General features: G+C 47.4%; 1 protein-coding gene across 1 annotated transcript; it reads left to right on the forward strand.

Moving 5' to 3' along the window:
• LOC144168552 (sodium/nucleoside cotransporter 1-like) lies at nucleotides 1-27,817 on the forward strand. Its single transcript, XM_077697509.1, has 6 exons — nucleotides 1-279; nucleotides 4,391-4,549; nucleotides 11,717-11,842; nucleotides 12,900-13,018; nucleotides 15,548-15,716; nucleotides 27,581-27,817. Exons 1-6 carry the CDS (start codon nucleotides 1-3, stop codon nucleotides 27,815-27,817), a joined length of 1,089 nt encoding a protein of 362 aa, XP_077553635.1.

Raw genomic sequence — 27,817 nt, forward strand, 5'->3', positions numbered from 1 at the left:
ATGGATGTTGTTGCGCATGCGCGGCCGGAGCAGATTTCCTGGGGTCCCGTGGCGGCGTGCGTGGTGACCATGTTCGCAAGCGGCCTGTCCCTGCTGCGCTCAGAGCTGGGCTCTGCGTTCACCTCCTGCGTCGTGTCCAAGCTACGCGGCTACGCCTGGTGGGTGACAGCCGGCGGCCGCTTTGCCTTCGGCTACCTGGCGCAGGGGGTCAACATGACCGAGCACCTGGGGCCTTCCGCCCGGGGAGTCGTCGACGTGCCACCCGTGTTCGCCTTCGCTGTGAGCACGCACGCGCCGCCGCTGGGATACTGGTTTTAATTTATGCTTCGCAGAGGACGACAAATTTTGTTCCGAACGTTGTAGATGGTCATTGGGCTAGCTGCCAACGATACTTTGCGCGCGTCTTGACACCGGGAAAATCACTGCTCAGACTCAGCCACATTGCACAGACACTTGTTATACCAGGACCATACTTCCTTCTGCGCTGCCATACTAGCAACGGGCGATACGAGAGCCTGCCAAGTAAGCTTTGGTCTCCGCGAAAGGAGCTTCCTCCAAGGGAAGGGGTTGGTTATGGGCATCGCCTTGCACGCACCATAATAGTGACCGCGTCACAACCGCGCGTGGCCGCCACGTATACGTTCACTCACGCGACAATTCGTTGCCATATGGGAAGAAGCCCGGTACCTCCGACCACGCCTAGCCCCATCTAATGGTCCACTTTAACACTTTCGCTATTATTTTGATCAGACGCTAAAAGGAACTTGCAGTTAGGCATCGTAAACTAGAGGGATAGTCTTGTGTTTTGACGTAAGCGGTCGGGATTCGAGCCCCGGTCATCCTAGAGTTTCTTTTAAGTATCATAAATTTTCTTATACTAGAACTGTCTAGAATTAGTTGTAAGTGAATTGTTTACCTAAATAAAGGTAGTTTGGCACCTATTACGTCGGTCTGGGCACGCGACGCAGCTTATCATGACGTTTAACTAACGTTCTGCATCGCAAATGCCGAGTTTGTACCTACATGAGAACGGAGTGTCACTTCGATAACCGGCGTGGGAAAATAACAGGCGTTCTGCTGCTGACCGCAGCGCACATCCGCTTTCTTGTTTGCTAATCTCATTTAAGTGGAGAATAACCCGAAAGGATAAGTTCTGCCTAAGTGTTTTCTACCGATTGGGTAACCCGGCATCGGGCAGAGAGCAGGGGGAATGTCTGCGCATCAAAACCTTTGGCTTACGCTGTAAATAACCACACAGAACGGGTGGGGGACTCGTTCGTGGACGAAACATCCCTAAATGCAAGGAAGTTATCGCCACGAGGCGAGGTAACCGCTGGTGATGACGTGACTGACCCGCGGACGTAACGTCGACCGCGAACTGAGGTTATCCCCAGCAGTAACGTAGCTTGTCGAAGGTTTGCCGTCAGGTGTCTCGTTTAGTAACGGATGCGTTTTACAGATGATGACCTCCAGCGAGCTCACCATGCCCTTCGGTGACTCTCAAACCTAAGACTTCCTAGAGATGAGCTAGTTAGTCTTCATTAGCCGAGAGCATTCGAAAGGAACGACCACTCGTACTGACCGGCTTGTGGTAGAGTCGTGTGTCACCCGTTGTCGTGGCGCTGCCCAAAAAGTCCGGTAGCAGGCGCTGGGTACTGTTATGCCCTATCGGATGCTGTTTAACATGAGACTCTATCGACCAGTAAAGCGACAAAATTGCACAAAGGACGAAGGAGGGCAATAGAAACAAGCGCTACTTCCAACTAACATTTATTCCTACAAACGCCCAGTTATATACACGAAACGGGCGCACATCAGCACAAAATTACACTCTATATGTAGCGCATATAACCGTCTCTCATGTGATCACAGCTCATGCTCTTATTTGCAGTAACAATACGCAGCAACCGATGACTGTGTGTCACCGGGTACAGAAATTGCAACAAAACCAAAAGAGGAAAAACAAACAAAAAACAAAACCACCCAAAACACAACAAAAGAAAGAAAGCCAGGTGCGGCCTATTTGGATTTATTCAGAGGCAAGATATGCAATTTCCTTGCAGAGGGACTCAACGACGGCATGCTTAAGCAAGTGTCACCCAAGAGAACCATTTCAGCTGCTTCGATGATTTCTCTTGCGAGCTTGTTTTTGTGCTTTGCTATTACTCTAGTCTCGTTAAAACAAGGCGTGCATTTGCATTTCCGGCAATGCTCACTGATCTGTCCCGTGTGCCCATTCTTCACGTTTAGTAGATGCTCGCGCAAACGCACGTTTAAGCATCGCGATGTTTGCCTTACGCGCATTTGTGACTGCAAGGTAGACGGATAAAGTACACCAAATGTTCGGCGCGCGCGAGACGAACTTGTTCTTGTGTTTGATGGTGCAGCTTCATTTCCTTTTTTTTTACGAGGAACGTTGCTTCGCAAAGCTGTGAAAGCTTTTCAGGAGCGGAAAAAAACACTTTTACATTGCTGCGCGCCCCGATAGGGGGTGTACGCGCGGAATAACCGCGATTTTTCCTGTCTCTTTCTACTTGCCGTTAACATGAGGCAGTTCATTTCTTAATGAACGCTTCACATCACCCAGGAGCTTGTTTGCCACATAAGTAGCAAGTTGCGGTGGGTACCCGGCCTTGCCAAACGGTCTACTTGCGCTCTACCCAGTCAAAAATGACAATAAAAATTTCTGTAGTTTGTCGTATTTTCGCGTGTCGTACTGTCATTCTTGTCTTGTCGTGATTCTGATGTTCTGTCCTGTGTCGTATTACTGTCCTTATTTGGATGTTCCGTCGTGCCGAATTCCTGTCTTGTCGTGATCCTGATGTTCCATTAGTAGTTGCACATGGTTTGAATGTTATTGCCCATTTTGAAGAGTAGCGTAAATGGCCGTTCTGTTGTAACTACAGGAATGTTTGTCGTTGAGAAAATTGACTTTGTCGTTACGACAGAAATGTGTGTCGTAACAACAGATGGCTTTGTCGTAACAACAGGACTTCCGTCGTCACCACAGTTTTTTGTCGTACGACAGCAATTATTGTTGGGCTTTTGCGGTATTCCTGTTGTGATGTGAAGGCAAAACTTGCGTAGAGCGTTTTTACGGCACAGGTTGGCGATGCCACGTTTTACCAGTTTCGAATGGCCTTATTCGCCTTATTCTCACCAGACACATGTGTGGGGGAAAATTTAATGTGGGGGTCTAGGAATCCTAGACTGTTGGATTCAGGAATCTCATGTGTGATGACAGGCGGCTCTAAACATGCTGAAAACACATAGCGTTTTTGACACTGTTGAGCCGACATCACCATTAGCGCCAAATAGAACAAGGAAGCCGTCACATAGCGAAAGACGCAAAGTACCTCGGACCCTTCTAACAACGCAGCGACATTCCGGTTCTTGGCTGCAAAAAATGAGTCGCTAACAATAGAGACGATGCACGAATCGTTACACACATTTTGCTTTTGAAAGGATTTGTCACCATCCCGTTCTGCGTAGGTCGACTTCAGCTGAAACGACAACAGTGTCGGTATGACTGTAGGATGTTTTCTGGAATTGTCGTTACTTCTGTAGCGAACAAGCTTTTGGTTGATGTGAAGCTTTCATTGAGAAATGAACTACCTGATGTTAACACGAAGGAGAAAGACACAGGAAAAATCGCGGCACACCACTTACCTCACAGGCTTAAGCAGATTGGTGCGCGCAGCAATGTAAAAGTGTTTTTTCGCTCGTGGAAAGCTTTCACAGCGTTGCGAAGCAGCTCGCCCCGTGAAAAAACGGGATAAGAGCTGCAGCAGCAACCACAAGAACAAGTTCGTCGCCTGCGCCGAACATGTGGTGAACGTTATTCCTCTACCTTGCGGTCACAAATACGTAGGGAAAACATCCCTATGCCCGGACAAACGCGGTGCTTGCGATGCTTGCGCGAGCATCTACGCAACGTGAATATTGGGGAAACTGGGCAGCTCAATTGTACATTGCCGGACATGCAAATGCACGCCTTGCTGTAACGATTGCTTGAGGTTTAACGCGCCGACGCTACACAGGCGATAAGGCGCGCCGTAGTAGAGGGCTCCGGATTAATTTTGGCCACCTGGAAATATTTAACGTGCGCCGAAATCTCGGACACACGGGAGTTTTCGCTTTTCGCCTCCATCAGAAAAGCGGCCGCCGCGGCCGGGAATCGAACCCGCGTCCGTGTGCTCAGCAGCACAATGCCATATAGCCACTGAGCCACCGCGGCGGGTGCGTTTTTAAGAATAAAGGTTAGTTGGAAGTAGCGCTTGTTTCTGTACTCCCCCTTCGTCCTTTGGTAATTTTAGAGCTTTACTCGTCGACCATGCAATACCAACTTGCCCATAAGTTCGCATTAATGAGACTTGGATGGCGTCTGCAGACGCTGCCGTCGCTGTGTTTCGTGGCTGCCCTCGTGCGGACCCTGTACTACCTGGGCTTCGTGCAGGCATTCTTGGCCGGCATTGACCGCCACGTCGTCGGCCTGGGATTCAACTCGTACGAGGTTATAATTGCGCTTGTCAGCGTCCTAAACGGCCCGGTAAGTTGGAAAGGAAAACAAAAACCAGCTGAAATTCAAACTTGCCACCAAAAATACAAAAAAAAAAAAGCCCACCTTTTTCGATTGCATCGATTAGAGACCGGGTTGACTTTCTAAATGTTGCCCGAAGTTGACATCGTACAATGGTAAACAAGGATTTGCCACTTACGTGCACGTATTTAAGCTAACGAAATTCGCAGCTTTCGAAGCGAATCAATAACGTACTATGCTGTATAACTATACATACTATACGTAAACAGACGCCCTCCTAGTATTCGCTGCCCACCGTCTATTCTACGGTTTTGCTTGCGCGTATAGCGCGTCTACAGATAGCGTGTCCAACTTTCCTGTTATGTTCTAGACATTTTACAACTACTCGCGAGAAAAAGAATAAAGACGGCTTTTTTTCTGTTTCCTTCGTCGCTATATAACTGGTCACGTGGTCTTCGTGACCACGTGACCACTATCGTCAGAACAAAGCAGTTACCTCGTCCGAGGGGAATCCCCGCGGAGCGATACATTTAGCAACGGAAATGAGAGTACCGCTTGCGCAGCCCATGGGGGCCGAACAGGGGCAAGCATAGCGAGCGCTAATGAAACGCTAGCGCATACCTGAATCGGGTTCCGCGGAACGAATAACTTGTGATAATCCCGAAATTCCCACGGGCCGCATTGCCGTGAAAGAGAATAGATAGAGCGAGTACGGCCTTGGAGGACAATGGCTCGCTCGAGGTGTCGGGATAGTGCTGCAGAATTTTTCTTTCCGGCGAAGTAATTGGTCTCCCGCCCCATTTTGGATAATCAGAGAGTTGGTCCTTGTTATGAGCGTTAACGGCTGTAAGAGTTCTCACGCAAAGATCAAGTTTCTTCAAGGCCACAACATCAAGCACATTTGAGAACATGTCACAACAAAGTACCATGGTAATCCAATTAGCTGCAACAATGCCCACAGAAACACAGTTTTTCGTTCTCCACATATCTGAACCGACTACGGGTAAGCGCAGGCTACAGCGAAATTGTGCAATCGTTCGAACAACGTGTCCATGATAGAAAACTTGTATGAATGCATAGACAGATAGCTTACCACGTCTGGATAAAGGAAATCCAGCAGCCAATTTTTGGCTTTCAGACATGTTTTGTAGATCGATTTTTTAGAAATTAACGAATGGATATCTTACTTTTCTATAGCGTCCATGTGTGTCTCTATGTGGCCCTGCTTTATGTAATACCGTCGAACCTATTTATAACGAACACTGATATAGCGAATTATGGGCTATAGCGAACTAGACATCCACTTTGGTTGGTCACGCTTTATTTCAGTGATTCTTTTTATAACGAAACGAGAACCGCCAGAGCTGCGCGCGATATCGGCCATAACGAAGAAATTTTTTGTTCACGCGAGGCTTCAAACTCGATAGCTAGTTTTAAAAAGCAAAATATAAAATATAGGAGATAACAGTTTGTAAAAGTACAAAAGTTGAAAACGCCCTTTTGCGTGCGGACACTGTGAAAAACTTCATCCGGCAGTGCTGTGAACAGCCGGAAGGCGAATATCACATCCTTCTTCACATAAATTAGAACGCAGGCCTGTTTTGTCAAACGTACTTTGTTCTGTTATAAGTTCACGTTTCCATGCATGTTTCGGTCCATTTAGTTTGAAATGCCAAAAGGAGACAGCTAAGGATTACCTCCTGTATAGCGGATTCGAAGCCCACATTAATGCGTTTATTATAATACTAAGACTTTTGTGCGAGCCATATTGTCGATTTGTTGGAACCGATTTTCACCCCTACTGTTACAACGAATATCGGATATAACGAACTAATTTACATTCCCTATACTGCTTCGTTATAACGAGGCTCCGCTGTATTCGTATCAATTGTTTTCCTACCACTACCTCATGAAGCGCTAAGCTATGCATTACACCAAAACAAAACAAATCAGCTCACCGGCCAGTAAACTTCAGCGAAGCTAAAAGCGAAACCCGAACAAGATAGACGGTTGTCTGAAGCAATATGTTGCGAACAACTGGTGCACCAATTGTTTTTTAGACGGCCAGATTGGAGAATCGAACGAATTGAAGGCAATAAAAGGGGCACTTGCAATCAACCGCCGAGCAGAGAGCTGAGTATATGCGGTTGTGCGCACGTCAGCCAGTTCCTCGAGGAAGAAGCACTTGTAAACATAACTATTACGAGCGAAATGTCTTTTTTTGGCCTGGCTTTGCAAAGACTATGCACCCACTGTTTCGTGAAAGTTGGGTCCCACCTGCCACACTTGCGCTTCGACGGAGGCACGCCAACAAATCAAGAGTGAGCGACCAAGCGCCGTCGAAGCAGCCGTTAATGGGACCCCGCAGCACTTACCACCGACTGCTCGTAATGTATTTTGGAATAAAGTCTATTGTACCAGCCATATCCTCCTGCAAGAATGATAAAAATCTGTTCGCTATCACCGAAGCTACGCGCGATGAAAAATCGCGCATAATCGTTTCCTCTCAACTCGACCACGCACTACACGCGACGGAAGCTGCACTGTCTCTCCCAGAGAGGGGGGCGGCTCGTGACGTCCTCTTCGGCGGTCTTCTATATATTTAGGGTTGTTCGTTTACGGGTAAAACCCGATTTTACCTTATTTTCCCACCCCGAACATGTTTGACGAAAATCGGGTTAAGCCCGATTGCTGCCCGAACGAACCTTTTAAAAGTAGCAATCTGCGCAATCGTGGGCTGACGGGCCGCCGTTCTCAACCAGCACTTGCTGGAATTAAGACCCACAAACACAGTTTTTCAGCTGGTTGAGTATTGGCGTGACTCTACCGCTCGCTACCCCGGGCTGGCAAATGCCACGCAGACATTGTTGTGCCTATAGCTAAAGGGATCTGGGATGTCGAGAGAGCTTTCTCTTAGCTGAGACACGTTCAACAATAGGACAGGCCTCGAATGGAGGCCGACATATTGCGCATGCAGATGACTATATACCAAAACAATCGTGTGTGAAAATTCGCTGGCCAGATTTTTGTGAATAAAATGTTTCTCATTTCTTAGATGTTATCAGTGCTCTTTACTGTCATCATTACTGGTGCATTTCCAAACAAATGCCAAATTTAGGGGAGCGTTCGCTAGAAAACCCTGATATCCCCCCGCTAAACAGCTGCATACGAACGCAAATTTTAACGCGTTAGAGTAACGAAACTTGTGATACTCACTGATAAAATAAACTGAGGGTATTTCTCAGTACATCTGTATAGATTTAAGCCGAAAAATCCGAATTTCGGAATGGGTTTACGGAAAAGCCCATTCCTCCACGATTATTAGTTTGAAAAATAGCACCAGATTTTTACCCCCCGATTTTCAAAATAAATAAATAAATAAATAAATAAATAAATAAGACCCGGAAACGAACAACCCTATAATATATTACAGGCGGGGGAGTTTTCTCTTTTTCTCCGCTTCGTGGACGGGTCTATTTCCGGTTTGGTCTGGTGCAACAAAAAAGCAGGCATTTCTGCTGCTCGCAAGCGCGCGCTCAGGCTGGGAGGGTGGTTTTGATGCGATAAACGTTTGTTGTGGAGTGGTCTTATTGAAAGGGAAGTATTGAGTCCGTCACTCAAACTCCGCGTGCACGAAAAACACAAAAGATTCGCCAAAACTGTTCTAAATGTTCAGGCATAGAAGAGGTTGGTACACAGCGCCGACGACGGCGGATCGTCACAGGAAATGCGAGAAATAAGGCGTGAGGTTGACCAGCGACAGCCAATAGGACAGCCACCGCTGTAATGACGCAATTACAGTGGTGCACAATGAGGGAAACGGGAGAGTGCGGTCTGTTTTTCCGCGTCTTTCACCGCGATTTGCGAGCTTACCGCTTCACGGGCACGTACAATATTTAGCTCAGGTATTCCTGGCAGTGTAATCTAAACGTCGCGCAGGTTTATTTTCACTGTTCAAAGCGTGTTGCAGGGTCCCTTTAGACCCTGGTTTAGCTACGTGGTACCGCAGCGGATAAACTCCGAGCGTGCGCACCTGCAACGCCTCTCCACAGAATATCACGTGACGTGACGTCGCACCTGCCAGACTTGCGCTCCGGCGACTCAAGGTCATTGCTACGGGATGACCTTGCGAGACATAGTGTAGTAGAGCTTTCGCCCTAAGACAAAACTGTTTATACTACATCAAGTGTAATGACGTCGAGCTTAGCGAACCGATTCTGCAATATAAAATTGCATTAAACTCCTAGGCAAGGTAATAAACCTACAGCCACGTACGTTTGCGCCCGGAGAATTTGTGGGCAAAGCTTGGGGGAGTTAAGAAGTTGTAACGAACTGCGCATTCAACGATAAGTAGCGTGCTTACGACTCTCTTTAATGAGCTGCGCCGTCAACAAGCACGCGTATCAAATAAGCGTGCTGTAGGTTGTTTGCAAGCGTGCCGCGGGTGGCCGCGCCGAAATGAGAGCACGCGCCGAACTAATTAGATTCGTGGCTAAGGCTCTACTACCGTTTAAAAGCATTCGTACCGTATACAAGACGAAGGATGCTTGCTAGGCCGCCCACCGTTCGAGCAGTGTGAAAGCTCTATGTGCTAATGACGAGCCTTGAGCAATTCGCAGCCCTGTACGTGTGTTTACTTTTCACACGCACACAGTTCCAGGCGAGCATGAGCTGGGCTGTCTGTTCTCTCCATTGCCTTCACTCGCTGAATTTAATGGACTCCTTCCACGGCTTTAAAGTAACCGGTGCTCTCAACGCCTAAACTGTCAGACTTGCTTGCATAATTACGCGCTCAACAGTGAGAAAATCATGGCGCACGAAATGTGAGGAGATTCCCCTGAGAAATCGCGACGTTGTATCCAATTATTACTGTTGCAGAAAAGGCTAAAGATCGAAGTTAGTGACCTCCGTGCTTTGCTCAAGGCTGAGGATGCCAATGCAAAGTGCTGAACAGTGGTTCGGACAGAAAGGCGGAGAAGCCGAAACGTGATTTAGGGAGACACTGCGTGGGGGTATACCGTGTAGGGCCGTCACGTTTTCTGTGCCCCGCACTTCTGGGCGAGTGGTTATAGAAGTCCTTAACGCTTCACATCGTTTGTTATTGTATACGGCCCGGGGGAGTACAGGCTACGTTCAAGAGGATTACTTTACGGGTTTTGTTTTCTTCGGATATGACGGAACCAAACAACGGTACCGGCTTTTCAAGCACGTGACCAAATGCTGCGTGGTTATCTCCGTCGACGTATAATAAATCGCAATTTTTTACACTGTTCCTTTATTTTCTTATCAAAAGACGCACTTGCAATGCTCAAACCTTTCTACACTATAAAGCAGGGGTCGGCAACCTATGGGCCGAGCGGCCACATTCGGCCCGCGGTATTATGCGGCCCCCAGATCTTCGTCAGAACCCCCTGCCCTCCCCCTGTCCCTTTCCATTTTTATTACCCTAAATGCCCTTTATTACCCTAATCCCCCCCTCCATTACATAGGAGATTGGGGGGGGGGGGATAACAAAATCACACAGTGCACTCAAGCGTCCTATCTGAAGGCCGACACGCCAGTTTTAACTTAAAATGGAGTTACACGGGAGACAAGAACAGAGAATTGATCGCTTTCAGTTGTCATTGTCCCCATCTTCAGAACACTTAATCAGATTATTGTTATTATTATCAATTCGCTGAATTTTTTCTCTCTGCTTGCAAAGCCCCCTCCCCCTGCGTTTTGCTGTGCGGCCCTCCGCTGTGTCGGCTTCGGCCCTCCACCTCTAAAGGTTGCCGACCCCTTCTCTAAAGAATGCTCGTGGATCGCCATTGCCACAATGCACCAGAACGACCGATCATGGCGAGAACAAATTTGGCAAATAAAGAGGCCCGAGATATGATTTGACTCAGTGCAAACCGTCGCATGATCGCATACGCGCAATGTAACACCGCTGACCACATCCTTCGAGTCAAATCTTATGCTAGGTGCCATCATTCGCCTATTTTAAGCTATGATAGCATTGGCTGGCTTTCTTTGGGCATTGTGGGGAAGTAGACTTGCGGACATGGTTTAGTGTCCACGGCATACGAAATAAATGGTCAGCTGTTAGGGGCGACTGCGTAGCGCCGAGCCCCAGGAAGTGTTATTGATTGATTAAATTATTGATTGATTGATTATAAGGTTTAACGCGCCAGGGGTACTCAGGCGATGAGGCACGCCGTATTGGAGGGATTCGAATTAATTTTGACCACCTGGGCATCTTTAATGTGCGCCGAAATCTCGAACACACAGGCGTTTTCGCTTTTCACTGCTATCAGAAAAGCGGCCGTCCCGGCCGAGAATCCAACCCGCGTCCTCGGGCTCAGCAGCACAACGCCTTAGCCACTGAGCCACCACGGCGTGTCTCCAGGAAGTGAGACTGACTTCTAACGTGAAAGCATTGGATCACCCATTGAGCGAAAAAGCCGGGGCTGACGTCGGCAGCGCGTCGGAAGCCGACAAACGGCGGACACGCGACTGCGAAGCGTTCCATAGCACAAGCTTCGTTTGCAGTAATGAAAAATAAAATTAGCAGTGGCTTAGCTCGGCTATGCCAGGATATACGAGCGTGAGCTAAGGTTCAGCTGGTTATTCTTAGGTTTTCTGGTTGTCTAGCATTAGCTGATTATCATACTTACTGCTGCTAAAACGATTTCCAATCCAATCCAATCCATTCTAGTCGCAGCGGTGGCGGCGCCGGCGCGCCAGCTGTGCGCCGTGAGACGTCACTGCTCCTCACGCATGCGCAGCACGGCCCTCCAGGAGCCACGCGAAACTGCTCAACCTCGGCCAGTGTAGCTCACGCATAAAAAAACACACCCACACACAAGTAAAACGCAGCGCTGCTAGGCAGCACCTGGAAATGCACAGAACCACTTCGAAAGCGGATAGTTGTAGCTGTGGGTCTAAGTGCGGTGCTAGGATGCAGCGACTGCACTACCAAGCACGCACGCCACTGACCTCACACAGCGGTGCAACACCCGCAATAACTCGCAGTGATGAACTGGAAGGAGCACTCAGCGGCGTTCACTTGAACACTGATGCTTTACCATTTACAGCTCATAAGACGTGCTCACCCGTTCTAAGTGCCCTCGAATTTTTTGTTGTTTGCATGGGTACTTCAGCCAATACGAGCCCCCTGCTTCCGCACCGCAGATGGAGTCGATGCTGCTCCTCCACCCGTACCTGCTGACCATGCCTGGCTCCAGCTTGCACTGTGTCTTCGCGCTCGAATGGAGCACCATCTCGGGGCAACTTGTACCAGTCTACACAGACCTCGGGGTGCGACCTGTTCAGCGGTACACCGTCAACAACGCGGAGTGACGGTTTTCATTCCATCCAAACGGCCCTGAATATTTCGGCGAAAGCAAAAATAAGGGATGATCACACGAACCAGTGCTGCGAATTTTGGGCCCCAGCGTGACTTGCCAGTTTTTTGGTTTTTTCACACCATGACATGACTCTGACGCTTGCGGTCCCGAGTGCTATGTCGACAGCAGAGCTAATGAGTCCACTGATTGTCACCCTTAAAGGGACCCTGCAACACTTTGTTCAACTTCTTTTGAAATATTAAATGCTTGCAGAACGTAGTCACCCAACACACCCAGTACCTAGATTAGGGGGTCGCAAAGTACCTCAGCCAAAAATTACTGCTCTATGACCATCAGATAACTTGTAAACTCTCTCGAAAGATTTTTTTCTCTTTTCCGGTCTTGACGTTCTTCGACGGCCCGAATTACGTCATTGAGGCTATGTAGCGGCTGTTGGCCGGTTTTCTTTCAGTTGCAGCAATGAACGCTTTCCGACAGCAATTTTATCAGTAAAGCCACACACACACAAAAAAAAGCAGAAACGGAAAGCGTATCTGGGGATACGAGCAAATCACGCAGTGCCGCTCCATGCTGGCAAAAACTGTAGCTTTCGCAGAGCTTCCAGGCGAGAAGGAAAGAGTGAAAGCGTTTACCGAAACTCTTGCAGAGTCCCTTTAACGCGACGATCATTTTATCTCGTAGCCGATGCCAATAATTGAGTTGAAAGTCGCTTGGGGCATGAATTAACCGTTTCTAGCTTTTTTTCCCAATCACCTGCGATGACACGTGTCATACCATAGGTGGCGATAAATTATGCGACAACGCTCAAAGAATAAGTCTAGGCGAGTGCTTTACAGGCACGGCTGACACAATAAAAGTCCCTCCTGTACGTGTGTGGCTGCCTTCGAAATGGAAGCAGAGTAAGGGAGCAGCCACGTTCTGCAAGCAGCTTGAAATCCTGGCCTGCTCATTCTGTGCGGGTCGTATACAGTAAACGTTTCGGCGAGCTCTTCCTCGTCTGATTGCAGGTAAACTCGACGTACCTGGTGAGCGCGTCTATCCTGAGCGTCCCGGCTGCGCTGGCCTATTCCAAGCTGGTATATCCGGAGTCTGAAGGGGACAGCCGGTTGTGTAACAATTACCGAAGGTAAATAGATGTTTTTACTTCCCAAAATGCACCGAAAACAATTTTTTTCTGCTAAGCGCTGTTCATTCCACCTCGGCCAGAGGCAGTCGACAGACACTGGCGTATCCAAGTCAAATTCAAAATTATGTTGGTAATTGTACTGCCGTGTCAGCGGTTTTTTTGCAAGCCTCTCTTCCCCACAACGAGGTTTTGTCGGCGTCGTACACGTAAACGGCGCCATTGCATAGAAAGTACATGTCCACCGACGCTGGCGGCACTGTATCGGACAAGAAAAAAAAAACTGTGGTTGTTTCCTTTGTCATAGGAATCAGTAAAACACGAAAGTGAAATGTGCAGCGAAATCTGCAGCTGAGCATGATTTGCGGGTCGGCGGCTGTTTTGTGGGTGTGCTTGGCGAGCGACGTCCTTCTGGTAGGTCGCTTCGGAAAAGGTGTACTGGCGTCATTTCCGTGACGGATATGACGTCAGTGAAATCTTGGTGTATCCCGACATAAAACACTTTAGTGTTAAAATATAAAACGCGAAAACGAACAACCCTAAGTATAACGTACTCTTTGGTTCTAAAGGTTGCTTCCCCACAAGAAGACCCTGTGTTCAGGGGCGCACCCTTTACACGCCTCTTGCTTCGTTGTACTGACGTCATTTCCGTGACAGATATGACATCAGTGAAATCTTTGTGCATCCCGGAATAAAACTTTCGTGTTAAAAGTGCCGTGGTTGAATGCGCGTAAACCAAGTTTGCCGTGCGATAGCTCGGTTTTTGCTCCGAGAGCGCGCAGTGAACGCGCACACAATATCACCGCAAGACGAAACACAGACGCTGTTCTGCGCAGTCAGCTCTGTAGGCGGGAACGCGCAGTGAACTGAAAACTGCGAACACCTCCTTGTATGTTTTTCTGATGGGACGCGCCCTTTCTCTTTCCTCATATCCTCCCCCTCCCCTCCCTCCCCGTTTGAACGAACGAGCGCGTTACGCTTTATCTCCTCAACCTCACGAGGCGCTGGATTGACCTTCTATGATCTTTAAGGTCAGGTTTACGCTGCGGGGAACGAGCCGTATTCTGAGTCTGTACCTGGAGTAATGCAGCTTTCGCTTTTTAGTGGGGCTTTTGTTATCGCTTGGTCGTTTAAAGGTGTAAATCAGCGCTTGGATGTTGCGCGCGACTGTGGCCGTGACAGGAGCAGCCTACACGCGACTGTTTATCGTACACATAAACATTTTGCTGGCAAACTTCAGTTTGTGTGCCTATTTTCTCTTTAAAAACATGTCAAACTAGCTGACACGTCATTGCCTGCTCTTATAGACTTGGTTGCAATCCCAACAGGCTCACTTCCCGCCGGGCCAGTTGCCGAGGCGAGGTTGATAGGCCAAAGAGTGTCAGAACGCCTTCGCAGCAGGCTACGGCTCCAGACCAGCGCCGAGCTCAATAGGAACATGAATGAAAGCAGTACGCCCGGCTGGGAGCTGCAACCGTGGCGGAAGCTCTATTCTCATTACCTGAACGCCGCGCCGTTTTTCAGCACAGGCTTACAAGACCGGGGCAGGGCTGCCAAATATACAGAAATGTTCGCAGCAAACCTGCAAATGCCTCACGCTTTTCTGGCAGGAGCCAGTAAAAGTTATTTCCTCCTGCTCTTCTGTTTCGTCTGGTATTGCGGACGGTGAGAGCAGTGAGGACGACTTTTATGGGCCTGACGACGAGCGACGGGAGAAAATGGAACGGAATAAAAGGAAGGAAGGAACGACCTCGGAATCCCGCACCAAGGACCGCTTTGAAGAGGGAGAAGGAGAACGGGACGGGTTGTGCGCTGTTCGTAACAACTTTCATGTACCGACTCACCCGACTTTCAATTTTCTATCCCCTTTGTCGTCGCCCACAGTGCCCTTTCGCGAGCTCATTTGCGTTCACCAGTCTCCACTTCGCCCGCCTTCCCGGGCGCCCTTATTTGGGTGCTCACGGTGAGTACATTCATGTCCATGGCAGGAGGGCACGACGGAGGTTTTCATTGTAACGTTGCAACTCAATAGCTGCTCCATCTGATATAAGTAACTGATGAGTCGGATTCACTGCGTTTGTTGTTTGTTCACTCAGCCTTCGCATCCAGCCTGCGAGGCGCCTGCGAGTTGAGCGTCCATCGTGGCTGTGGAAGGCACCAAGTGCATTCGTGTGCCTTGGTGGCGCCGGGCACCTACCGGTAAAATAGGTACAAGCGACTCCCCGGCCTGGCGCTCGGCCCTTGTGTGGGGCTACAAGGCTTGGGAGGTTCACCCGGCTTGAACGGGAAATCGCCCCTATGGAAAGGGGTGGCTGCAAAAACGCCGGAACTTTTTTTAAACATGCTCCTTGCGCGCTTTATTGACTGGGACAGCTTACGGCACCTTTTCAGGCATTAGCACTTTTTCAGGCATTAAATTGCCTTTTGCCAACCTTGCCCCTTACATGTGTGACAAATGTACAGTTCACTGTACTCTGTAACCGATTGATTGAATGATTGAATAAAAGTTACAACACTCCTTCTCACGTGCAGCCCAGACAAGACCTTGATTGAAGCCGTAACCACAGGGGCGGTGGTCGGCGTTTACATGATCTTCGCCATCGTGGCCAATGTGCTCACCTACTCTTCTCTGGCGCGCTTCCTGGACGCATGCATCACCTGGACGGCCAGTAACGTGGGCGTCCAGCACCTCGGTTTGCAGGTAACCACCAGCCAAACATTTGCCCTATTTGAACGTGGTTGAGCCATCGCTCTTAAAAAAAGGTGGTGGCATTTACTAACAGAACATTAACCAATTACTTCTCCCAGCACGCACAAGGTACGTAGTAACTGGAGGTAGTAAATGTAGCACTGGTAAGTTAACTAACTGAAGCAGGTAGTGCGCACCACTACCTTAAGCAGGAATGTGTTAGTGAACAACACTCCCCTTAGCTACATGCTTTTACTAACTGGCTATGCATAACCTAGTAATAAGCTACGCGTAACAGCGTTGATTGGTTGAGCGCGCAGCACGACACAGAGACACATTCAACACGCACATATTAAACTTCAACTACAAATAAACTGAGCAAAAAAAAAAAAACAACAACAACAACGGTATGCACAAAGAGAGCGAGAGTATTACTTAATTACCTTAGAAACACATCTGCTCTTCTTGCTTTTATAGCTAGCAGCGGAAAGTACTCTGATAGTGTCGGTGGGCTTGTTGCAAAAACCAAATATTTTCGCGATAATTTTGGAATTTTTCAAATGTGAGCCCATACAAGTCAGGATGTGGATTTGCAAAAACATTATAATCGTGAGAGGTGGAATGAGAAAAAGTGCTGTAGTTATTATGGTCAATAAGTCATAGAATCTTGTTACGAGCAATGAATGTTAGTAACAAACAAGCAGCAGTTACTGAGCGCATGGCCTAGACTGGTAACGATAGCATTTAGGGCCCACACTTAGTGCAGCGCCTACGTACCGTTCAGCGGGGTAGAAAAGTTCGTAAGGAGTTAACACTACAACCAGTTACTACAATTTTACGGGCCTTTTTGTTGAGTGATCTTTTTCCAGCCGTAGCTCGGTTTTTGCGCCGCGACCGCGCAGTGAATGCTCACACAAGTGAACTGCGAAACAAAACTCAAACGCTGCTCGGCCCTGTAGGCCGCGAACCCGCAGTGAACTTGGACACAGCCGGCGCCTCTTTGTATCATTTTCTGATGGCACTCGCCCCCACTCTTTCCTCATGTCTCCTCTGTGACAATGATTGAGGGGCTTCACACATACAGACGCGATTTTACTTGGTAGAGCACCTAGAGCTCTCGCGCTATAAGTACTCACAAACGTATCAAACGTATACGCAGCCATAAACATTAGCAGCGATGTGCACGTTGTTTGAGTGTCTTCTCTCCTTTCCGCCCATTTAGACGCTAAGTCCCGCGAGAATAGATAGTTTCGAAAGATGTATTAATAAATCGATTTCCAAACGAACTCAGGGGAATAATTCTATGACTATGCACCAAAGATAATACGATTTCAGCTACAGAGTGCTCCACAGAGAACAGGAGTCCGTTAAGACGCACAGACCAAATGGATAATTTCGAAGCAGTACAAGCAGTCGCGTAAAATTACGTTTCTAGTTTCTTCATTTCGGCAAAATGAGCTATTACATCGTAAAAAAAAGAAACGCTGGAAGAAGGCCCCTTTCAGTGAACATGTTGGCTTAGGAATTCAATTTTCCATAGAGAAGGCTTGAGCGAAGACGACATTTTTTTGTCAGTGGGAGAGCTTAGAAAAAGACGGCGAACTTGAATTTTCCGTGGGAATGCTCAGGTTTGGAAACACCATAACGAGTTTTCTCCGTTGCAGCAATCTCATTAACCACATGGCACTGTTCTGCGGCCACGTGTACACGCTCTCAGGAAACGTTCGCTGCAATTGCTGGCTTTAAGTCCTTCTTGTAGGTTCCCACCAATCTTGCAACCTGCTGTACCAGAACGACCTCTCTTCGGACATCTGTCAGGAGTTTTCAAAAGGCGGCACGTTCGCCTAGTTCAGCTAGACCGCCTTTCGCACTCGCAACGCCGAGCGCAGACAACTGTGCAGCACAGCATTTAGGCGCGCTTCTCCCTACCCTAACTATGTCTCTTTCCATGTGGGTGCTTCTTTGAAACGACCTATTTGCCCCCCTCCTTAAAATCCTGCCTCATGCTCACCACTCGTGTTCTCGCCTCTGAAGTATTAAACAGAGGCCTCAGCAGACGTGCGAATTCCTCCAGAGAACAAAGCAAAGCTGCACCAATCGAAACGTATTGATCCGCCTTCGGAGTGGTGCGCTGGTTCTATTCAGTACGCTCCAGGGTTCATTCTAGATAGCTGTCGTAGTGTCCACGTTTGTCTTATTTAATACAGGTTGTTGGTTGGTTGATTGCAGGGTTTAACGCGCCGATGCAACGCAGGCGATGAGGCGCGCCGTAGTGGAGGGCTCCGGATTAATTTTGACCACCTGGGAATTTTTAACGTGTGCCGAAATGTCGTACACACGGGCGTTTTTGCTTTTCGCCTCCATCAGAAAAGCGGCCGCCCCGGCCGGGAATCGAACCCGCGACCTCGTTCTCAGCAGCACACCGCCTTAGTCACCGAGCCACTGCGGAGGGTCACGTTTAATACAGCTGCACGCTGTTTAAATGATGTTTTTAATGGAAAAGCTTGAGGGTTGGACCTTTGTCAACTGAGCCGTCAGACGTACAGCGAGCAAGCCATGCCACCACAAAATATTGCGGGTAGCCACACTGCTTTAATATTACCAAACTTTTGCCTCGAACTTTTTTTTATCCGAGAAGCCTGATAAGTCTTGTGGCGTGGTACAATAGCTCAGAGTACTCTGACACGTGGAAAGTTCGTCCGCAAAACAGAACACATGGCGCTTGAAATACTGGTACGGTCGATGCAAGAAGTTCAGGCGGCGTATGACGCTTCTTATTTCTGCGTTATCTTTCGGGAAGGCAGAAAAGTTCACCACCGGTCTTGAAAACACGCGGTACTTTTTCATTACGGCCACAGAAACCCGTCAGCAGCAGCGTCCACCCACTTGGCCGGGCCGCATTGAGCAATTACAGGGCTTAATTACGTCACGGGAAAGCCGTTCTGCCGATTTGCTTCACATATGAAGGCTATAGATGGGACACCTGGGCATGTAAAACGCTTTCACACAAAACAGACCAAGCGGTGTTTCATCTGCCGGTAATCGGACGTTGCCTCTCATATGTTCCTTAGAAGATGAAACGCACTGTTTTTTTTTCATTTTTGTGTTGTTTTTCGGAAGAAAGAAGAGGCTCCGGTACACGTACGTCCTTTTTCATTACGGTCACTTTGAGGACTGTCGGTAACCACGTCCGGCCACTTAGCTGGGCCACTTTGGGCCATTACAGGGCTTACATCCCGCTGCAGGGGGAAGAGCTCCGTTATTTAGTTCACATATATGTAGTGGATGTGTGACCGGAAAGCACACGCCATCGCTGAGACGATGACATAAACATCGGCAGAAAAGATTTAGCAGGAAAGAACGGGCACTCTTCGGCAGGGATAAGGCCGTGTGAGATAAGTTGGGGCACTGTTGACGTCTCTTATTCGTTAGCAGGAATTCGTGTGATTGGCACCATTAGACGTTGGAAATACCTGGAGGATGGGGGCTTTCAGGAGGCAATCGATGAAGCGTTAGATAGAACGACGTCGCTGAGACGATGGCACGAACTCTCGGGTCACGGCGCACTCTTGCAGCGTTGTTTGCAGGCTGTAAGCTGGGATATGGCAGGGTATTTGTGGTATCTGTTCACAAACAGAAGCAGGGGCAGAGATTTGGCAGAGCAGAGAGCGGACATCCGAGGGCAGGGAAGAGGCCGCGGGAAATAAGCTGGGGAAGTGCTGTGTTCAGTCCTATTTGTTAGCTAAGATTAGGCCGATTAATTCCCTTGGTCCAGTATTCGAAATACAGCGAAGACCAGATGCGTTCGAGGGAAAATCTATGCAACTCTAGAAAGGATGTCGCCTTTCCCGTATCAGTGTAAGTGCCGTTGACCATGTTCACTTGCAGTTCAGCCGTCATTGGCCGATAGCGTTGAAGCAGCACTGATTGTGCTTAGAAAAAGGCGGCTAACTCTCCAAACTTTTCGCGGGAATGCCCACGTTTGGAAGCACCGGCCATGTCATCATTGGTAGTTTTTGTTTTCTAGCCATCCTTTTCTATCTTAGCAATTTGTGCAGACCCATCACTTGAGTGCTTTTGACCTGGCGTTTTGAAGCGGAAATAAAACATGGAAGGCGCGGTGAGGGATGTCATCTGCCAGAAGAAAACCAGAGTAATTTGCGCGGAAACTTTCCAAGCCAATTCTTCCCGACATTTAACTAGCCGGTGGCGTGCATTGGTCATTGAGGTGTTTTGAGATGAAAGCATTAAATGTCTCCTTGGTAGGTGACTTCAGATTACCCCGGTGTTGGCACGAAGAGCTCAAAAAAATAAAAAAAAACGGCTAGAAACGAACCGAAGCATGCCAGCCGTGATAGTGGACGATTAATGATTATCCATGTAAAATTATGTCATTAATAATTTATAGTAATGATTAGTGAAGTGTTGTTAAGGTGAATTAGGAAGGATTTGGTCAGATTAAGACATATTAGGTTAATCTTAATAGACTAATGCGTATTCATGATTTATTAGTAATTGGCCGTAAGGCGGGTGAATTAAGATGGATTAAAGTGTACAAAGGTGAGATTAAGGTGGCATTAAGATGGGTTAAGTAGAATTAGGATAGAATAAGGTAGATTAGTGACGGTAAAATAATGTGGCTTCTCTATTAACTGGTAGACGTGTATATAAGAGGTACCGACCACCAGAGTTCCTCAATATACACCAGTTGCGAAACTCCCCCTAGCCCCCACGTAGCGAAAGCCGGTCCGCGGTTGGCCCCTCAGTGCCGCCAGACAGGGCAAGCCCGGTGCAAGTTGACTAGCCTGTCATCTGTCGGCAGAAATGTGAAGTAGTACCAAAGTGCTCGTGGCTGCTGTATTAAGTCATAAAAAGAAGAACCGTAAAAACGTAAGTAAGTACTATTACCTAATTTATGTATCCCAATTTAAAATGCACACTTTATTTCATTAAAGACGATATTCTTTCTTGGGATACTTAAACGCAGAAATTTTGGTCTGTCTGTATGTCTGTTTGCCTGTCTCTCTCTCTGTGGCTTGATTCAGCCACCTGGCCAAACTGAAACGTAAATCTGCGCAATAGTCTTACATATTCACAGCCAAATCTGAACGTCTTAACCTGGTGGTAGCGCTCATACTTGTCAACAATGTTGAATAAGAACAAGACATTACGCAAATATGAGCGGAAAATGAATACATAAGTGATATCTGCAGTGTTCCCTTATTAAAAAATAATGAATGCTTGGTTTTTGCTATAGTAAATGAATACTACATCAATAGCAAAAAATCGTCGCTTGCTGTTGCCATCTCTATTATAGCTCATGGCGGTATTTAAGAAATCAAACGGCAACAGCAAAGAAACGTTCCACTAGATAGGTTCCACGTTCCGCTTGGAACGCACGTGGAAAATGGCAACGTGGCTCTATCAACGTTGTAGTAAGGCGACAACTCACGCGTGTCTCCGCTAGGGTGCCTGGATGCGCACGCCCGCCCGCCTCCCGGGCGGGCGCGCGCATCCAGGCACCCTATATAGTCTCCGCCGTACTGCAGCGCTGGCATGGAGGAACGCGGCCTGTAGCAGTGGAACGCGGTAAATTTAAGTTGACTTAAGCAAACCTTTAGCGCGTTTACCTTGGGACAAGCACCACGAAAGAGGAAGAGCGTGAGAGGTGAGCGGGAAAGCAAAGCGAGACATTTGCAACGAAAGCAGCAGATACGTGGCCAATTTTTTTAGTGGTGTTGTTAAGTGAATGTTTACCAAAGTACAGTTTTCGTCCCCTATTGAGCCGCGCTGGTACACTTGCACCTTAGCTGATGTATATTGAAGAACTCTTCCGACTGCAACAGTTCGCCAGGTTTTCTCCTTCATAGCCGGTAGGAAGAGTTAAGTACTCCGCATATTTTTTTTCTTTTCACATGAATTGCACCAGAGCTAGTAGAAAACTAGACGGATCACAAATAAGAACGCTTGTCGCCAGCCACGATCCTCACAAAGCACTTCCAGTGGCCCCTCCCCCCTTTTCCCCAATAAAAAAAAGATAAACCTGTGGCCTAACTAAAAAAGCACATGCAATTGCAATGCTAACAATGCCTCGTAGCAACGCTAGCAATGCTATTTAGCTACTACCGGGTGCTGGAACCGAGACGCCCCAGTGGAGCAGAACGAACGGCTTAAGAAAAACACTTCGTTTGGAGCAGCGCCCCAAGCGTTCGGTGTTCTTATTTTCCTCGCCAGCATGCGTGGGCACGAGCCTCGCCGTGATTTTATTGAAATAATAGGGCTCTCTTCTATTTAAGGAAATCTGTAACCAGAAGAAAAAAAAACTTTTAATGAGCTGCGACGCGCACGTGTGCCCCACGGGGTGAGGAAGGGTAGAAAGACGAGGAGATGGACTTTTTGCGGGGGTTTCCTTCCCCCCACAAAAGGAAGAGGACTCGTGTTTCAGAAGCAATTAGAAAATCCGCTCGCCGCTCCCTCTGGGCCTGCGCACAGGCGTCGAGTTACAGTAACCCGGGACAACTGTTTTCCTTCTACTGGTAGGAAACGTCAAGACGTCGCATTTCAAGAATCGCTTTACTTCTTAGTTTTGATCTTAAAAAAGAATTCAGAACCTTTCGGAACGATGTGCCGCTGTATCCTGTGGCCCGGAGACGCAGCTTCCTTTGCCCCTCCCCTTCTCCCTCTTGCGACATGGCTGGCCAACATCGTATACCTTGTATGTGTGGAGTCCCACGCGACAAGCTCCCCCGCAGACTCGTCCCGATGAGAAAATGTCAGCCCTTGGGGGGTAATTAAACGGCGCGATAAATAGTTGCTTTTGGTTGTTGCCGCAGTGTAATACGGGTAAACCTCCAGCGTTTGAAGAGCCACATTTCGAGCTGTATTTCTGTTTCACCACAAAGAGAGAGCGAGAGATAGAGAGCGAGAGAGAGAGAGTAGGGGTGAGGGAGAGAGAGCGAGGGAGGTAGATGGAGAGAGGGGGAGAGAGCAGGGATGAAGGATAGAGAGCGAGGGAGGTAGATGGAGAGAGAAGAGGGGGTGAGGATGCGTTGTGCATGTATCCCGGCCTCTATGTTAAAGGCTGATGCAACTAACTTGCTCTATATTCATGCATGTTCCGAGGTAAAAGTGGCGAGAAAAAAGGGTAAAAAGCGTAAATGCAGGTAAAAAGCGCCGAACGAAAAAGAAGAAAATATGGTGAAATAGAACCCGCAAAAGCGAGTTGCTTTGCAATTCCCGGTTCACGCATTAGTCGACTGAGCTACGAAGCCGCCCGTGATCGCGCTACAATAAAGGCTGCATAAACATGCGTCTGACTTTTTTTTATGAAAGCTCGCCTCGCAACTCTTTCGTTTCCGCTTTACTAGCGCTGAACTGGGCGTTCCTTGATTGCTGTTTGCGTGCAGCGAGCTCCCTTAGAGACCAAACAATTCACTGATTAACAGCAGCACCATTATCTAAGCTGAGGGCTCGAAAAAGCCATTGCAATGCCCGTGCACCTACCGATGACAATGGGTGTACATTCAGCCCAGTAAAATGACCTTGCGCTCCCCGGCTTCATGCTTAAGGAAAAAAAAACTATTTCGTAGTTTAACTTCTCATTTCCCAAATTAACGGGGGCAGCAGTCCTCATTAGCGAAACCGTTCTTCTCTTTTCTACAGACGTACCAATTTCAACTGCATTACACCCACATTGGGCTTGCGATCTCCGCCAAGTCTCTGTTTACAAAAGTGTGTTCTCTGCCAGTTCTTATTTCTCTGATCGGGAACTGAAAGCTCACACGAAATACTTTTTTTGCAGTCTTTTGATTAGATGGCGCATTGCTACATGCCATTTTTAGCTCCAAACGCTTATTTGATGGACGAATGTCTTACATACAGCCATACTTCATAAGTTTCTTACAGGAAAAAATTGCTCTAAATGAGACAAGACTTGTCCAACCTGCCATGTCACGAAAAACAAGGCGCCCTAACTTCTATTTTTGCGAAGGCTAATTCATATAAGTATAGTTTCTTTCCAACAACGGTGAGTGAATGAAATGACTTGCCACCAAATGTTGTCAGTGCCAACAATCTTTCGCAAGAGTTGGAACGCTTCTTTTGTGATCTGTAGAAATGTTTATGTTGTAATGCCCCTCTTGCCAGGGCCGAAGAATTGGCCTGCAGTATTCCCAAACAAACAAACAAACAAACAAACAAACAAACAAACAAACAAACAAACAAACAAACAAACAAACAAACAAACAAACAAACAAACAAACAAACAAACAAACAAACAAACAAACAAACAAACAAACAAACAAACAAACAAACAAACAAACAAACAAACAAACAAACAAACAAACAAACAAACAAACAAACAAACAAACAAACAAACAAACAAACAAACAAACAAACAAACAAACAAACAAACAAACAAACAAACAAACAAACAAACAAACAAACAAACAAACAAACAAACAAACAAACAAACAAACAAACAAACAAACAAACAAACAAACAAACAAACAAACAAACAAACAAACAAACAAACAAACAAACAAACAAACAAACAAACAAACAAACAAATAAATAAATAAATAAATAAATAAATAAATAAATAAATAAATAAATAAATAAATAAATAAATAAATAAATAAATAAATTAATTAATTAATTTTCTTGGGGAGCCGCGACGCATTGGCTATTGTTCAAGGGGGACTCACCTGTTAACGTTCCTATGAAACTTTTGACTTCATGACCCACGGGCTTAAAAACCATCTTGTACCAATGCCAATAGTTTTGCAGATCCATGAAAATGATTCAGTCGGCCTAGTTTGCTTATATTTTGGAAATATATCACTTGTGTGGTGAAATAAAGAACTAAAACTGTCGCTTGCTAGAAGTTAGCGCCATCTAGCGAAAACTAGATAAATCAAAACGTGTTTCCTGTTTAATTTTTATTTCGGCAGAGAAATGATATATTTCTAAAAGAAGCAAACTATGCCGTTGGAAACATTTTTATGTGTCTGTGAAAGGATTTGTATCGTTACATGCTGATTTTAATTAAACCCATGTGTCATGCATTATAAGTCCCATCGCAATTGGATCAGGTGAGTCCCCCTTAAAGGAGCCATTCAACAAAACGCAAGTTTAGTTCATTCGAAAGATTGCCTCGTTGGAATCATACTGACACCATGTTTAACGTAAACTTCGCTCAAACAAGCTATATAGTTATGAAAAGGGAACGGCCATGCTACTCACTAGCTCATTTTCCGCACCAGAACCTATGATGCAATATGCACAGCTGTGCGATTGGCCGAGGCCGGCGAAAGCAAACGCAAGTTAAGCAGGGCTAATGAGCTTGCAGAACGCGCCATTTGCGCTTAAACTTAGGGCACTTTCTTTTTATAGCAGTAAGAATGGCGGGGTAAAATGGAAGTGATGAAAGTACACGCAAACATAGAAGTACCAGTGCGTACACCTGTTGGTACTGCACGCACTATGCTTGTTGTAGCTGCACAGCAGTGCGGCGCTTTGGGGTTTTCTCTCACACGACACAGTCCGATTGGCGCAAGCGACACTGTCTTACGTGGCCCTGTTTGTCGAGCACACCCCATGCTTTACAAAAGGATTACTACCTATACCGTAACAAAAACTATGTGTAAATATGGCCAGAAACAAAGCAAAGACAGACAACGGCCCTATGAAGTATGGTGGCGCCATCTAGGAGGACTTACGGTAAAACAAGTGTTCCGTAGTCCGCTGCAGATGCTGCGGAGTAAACAGCGCAATTAAGTTCGCTTGAAGACCTGTTCTTGTGACATCGTCGCAGGCGTCACGAAGCACACGATTTGGCGATGGAATCAAAATTATTTTAACTTAAATTGGTTAATTTCTCAGTCAAAAAGCAAAGCGCTGGGGCCCTACAGAACACAACGTTTTTTGAATAAAACAAACGTTTTTTGTCCGCATGGCCCCTCTAAAGTGGCAATATTTGTTTAAGAATTACTTGTAGATGCATTGAGCTCTTTATCTTAGAAGACATGTGGTTCATCGTTTGACTATTTAGCGATGCTCTGGAGCTTCAGTTTATCTGTAACTTGCGACGTAGAATAAAACACCGCCATGATACCACATTTGTTAGCAATTTGGTTCCGTGCTATCTCAGGTTTCAAAGTTTCGGCCTCACTCATTCTATGGTTAATATCCTATTTTTGCCAATTTTGTTCCCGCCCACGTTGTAAAAATTAGACGTGCAGCAATCTGCTAAATCTGTGCAAGAAAATTGACGAGGAGGATGGTGTGAGGAAGGCAACACTTCCGAAGGAACGTTTCTCGTTAAAAAAGCGTGTCTAAATCGGCCGAAAAGCTGGGCCTGCACACTTTAAACTTTAATCTCGGGGCTTAAGTAGGCGACGTTAATGATAACTTCAGTATACATGACAGTTTCAGGTGTTATAACTGCTTTTGTTATGTTCATGATTTACAATCTATCCTGCTCGAGAGATAGTTCCCATTGGGCTTTAAAAAACGCAACGAGGCTTTACAGCCACTTCTACATGGTGTGAAGTTTCATGTGAATTCGCTGCTGCGGCGCCACTCAGGCGGCCAGAAGATCTATCTTCGTTGCTGCGGTGAATTGCCAAATGTCAAGCGGCCTTCACAAGGGAAGTTCGGCGTTCCAAACCCTCGGCAAGTTGCCGCAGCAGCGAAAATATATCTTTTGGCCGCATGAGGGGCACCTCAGCAGCGAATTCGCAGGGAAATTAGCACTGTTGGACTTCTAGGTCCTCCAATTGAGACGCGATGCTCAGAGAGAGGAGCGACGCGTCTTCATGGGATGAGGCTTTAATGGGTTGTGCTAGAAAACGGGGCGAGCCGGCGCAGCCACGAGTGCATGCGACAGCTCGTGAGGAGCAAAATGAAAATGATGATGATTAGAGGGGTGATGAAGAAGAATTCACAACAAGCACCATGCAACACAGGCGTGTACATAATATACCAGCGCGTGTGGTTATGGCAGCGGCGGTGGTTCCGGTCAACGCTGCGAATTCCACCAGTGGTTCCCTTGAGTCGTTGGCTTGGTCACGGCTCTCGCTCGTGCTGCGCTGCCCCTTACAGCGAAGCTGTACACCGGTACCCTCCGATGGCCTAACGGTGTCTCCTTTCGATTGCTGCAGTATCTCTCAATTAACACTAGGTGCGGTAGTAAACCCTCTGCCCTTCGCCCCCCCCCCCCCCCTTCCGCCTTCTAAGATCCCATCGGCGTATAGCTCACCACAGTCTAATAACTCATCACCGGTTACCTCGATCTCCGCGAAATAAATGTGCAGAATTCGTGTCGCCAGAGCTGCTCCTGGTGAGTCTGAACCAGACCTTTCTTAAAGAGCAGCTTCCCTCGTTTCAGCGCACAAAATGGTGGTGCTGAGTCAGACTCAACCGAAATCATCATCATAGTGATATTCTTGACTACTATGAACCAGTATATGCATCAATCCGCCCTCACTTGGCCTGTTAATTTGTTGCGCGACTCAAAAATATGATATCATTTTCAACTTAATGCGTACCGTAGGTAGCCATTATCATAATAAATTATAACAAATAACTTGGTCGCACTCTTTCCTCTAAAAATCTGGCATTTCACAACTCATTTGCTTAGACGTGCCCAGCGTAGGTACCGTAACAAGGCCGACCAGAGGAGCCCCGCACGGTGAAAGGTTTGTCCATGCAGAATTGCTGCGCATTTAAAATATTTCGGTGTATCAAATAATCGCAGCCACCTCACACCTAAAAACCTCGCGGTTCAACTTAGGGGTCAAAGCTGAGATTTAACTGTTTCGTCACTGCGCAAATAGCGACGTTCCACTTTGACCCGCACGCTGCATGCCGTGCAGTGGCTGCTGGAGCGAGCGTACCAACCCGTGGTGCTGCTGATGGGCGTCTCGTGGCAAGACAGCCGCGCCGTGGCACAGCTGCTGGCCATCAAGGTGTTCCTCAACGAATACGTGGCTTTCACCGCCCTCGTCAAGACGGCCGACAAGCTAGAGGCACGGCCCGACCCTCCTGCGTCTTACCTAACACAGAGGCGAGCCTTTATGCTCGATGACCCCGACATTCGCCTGAACAAGTAG

This window comes from Haemaphysalis longicornis, unplaced genomic scaffold, assembly GCF_048455015.1.
Source record: "Haemaphysalis longicornis isolate Haplotype H1 unplaced genomic scaffold, Haemaphysalis longicornis Haplotype H1 scaffold_2, whole genome shotgun sequence".
Lineage (NCBI taxonomy): Eukaryota > Metazoa > Arthropoda > Arachnida > Ixodida > Ixodidae > Haemaphysalis > Haemaphysalis longicornis.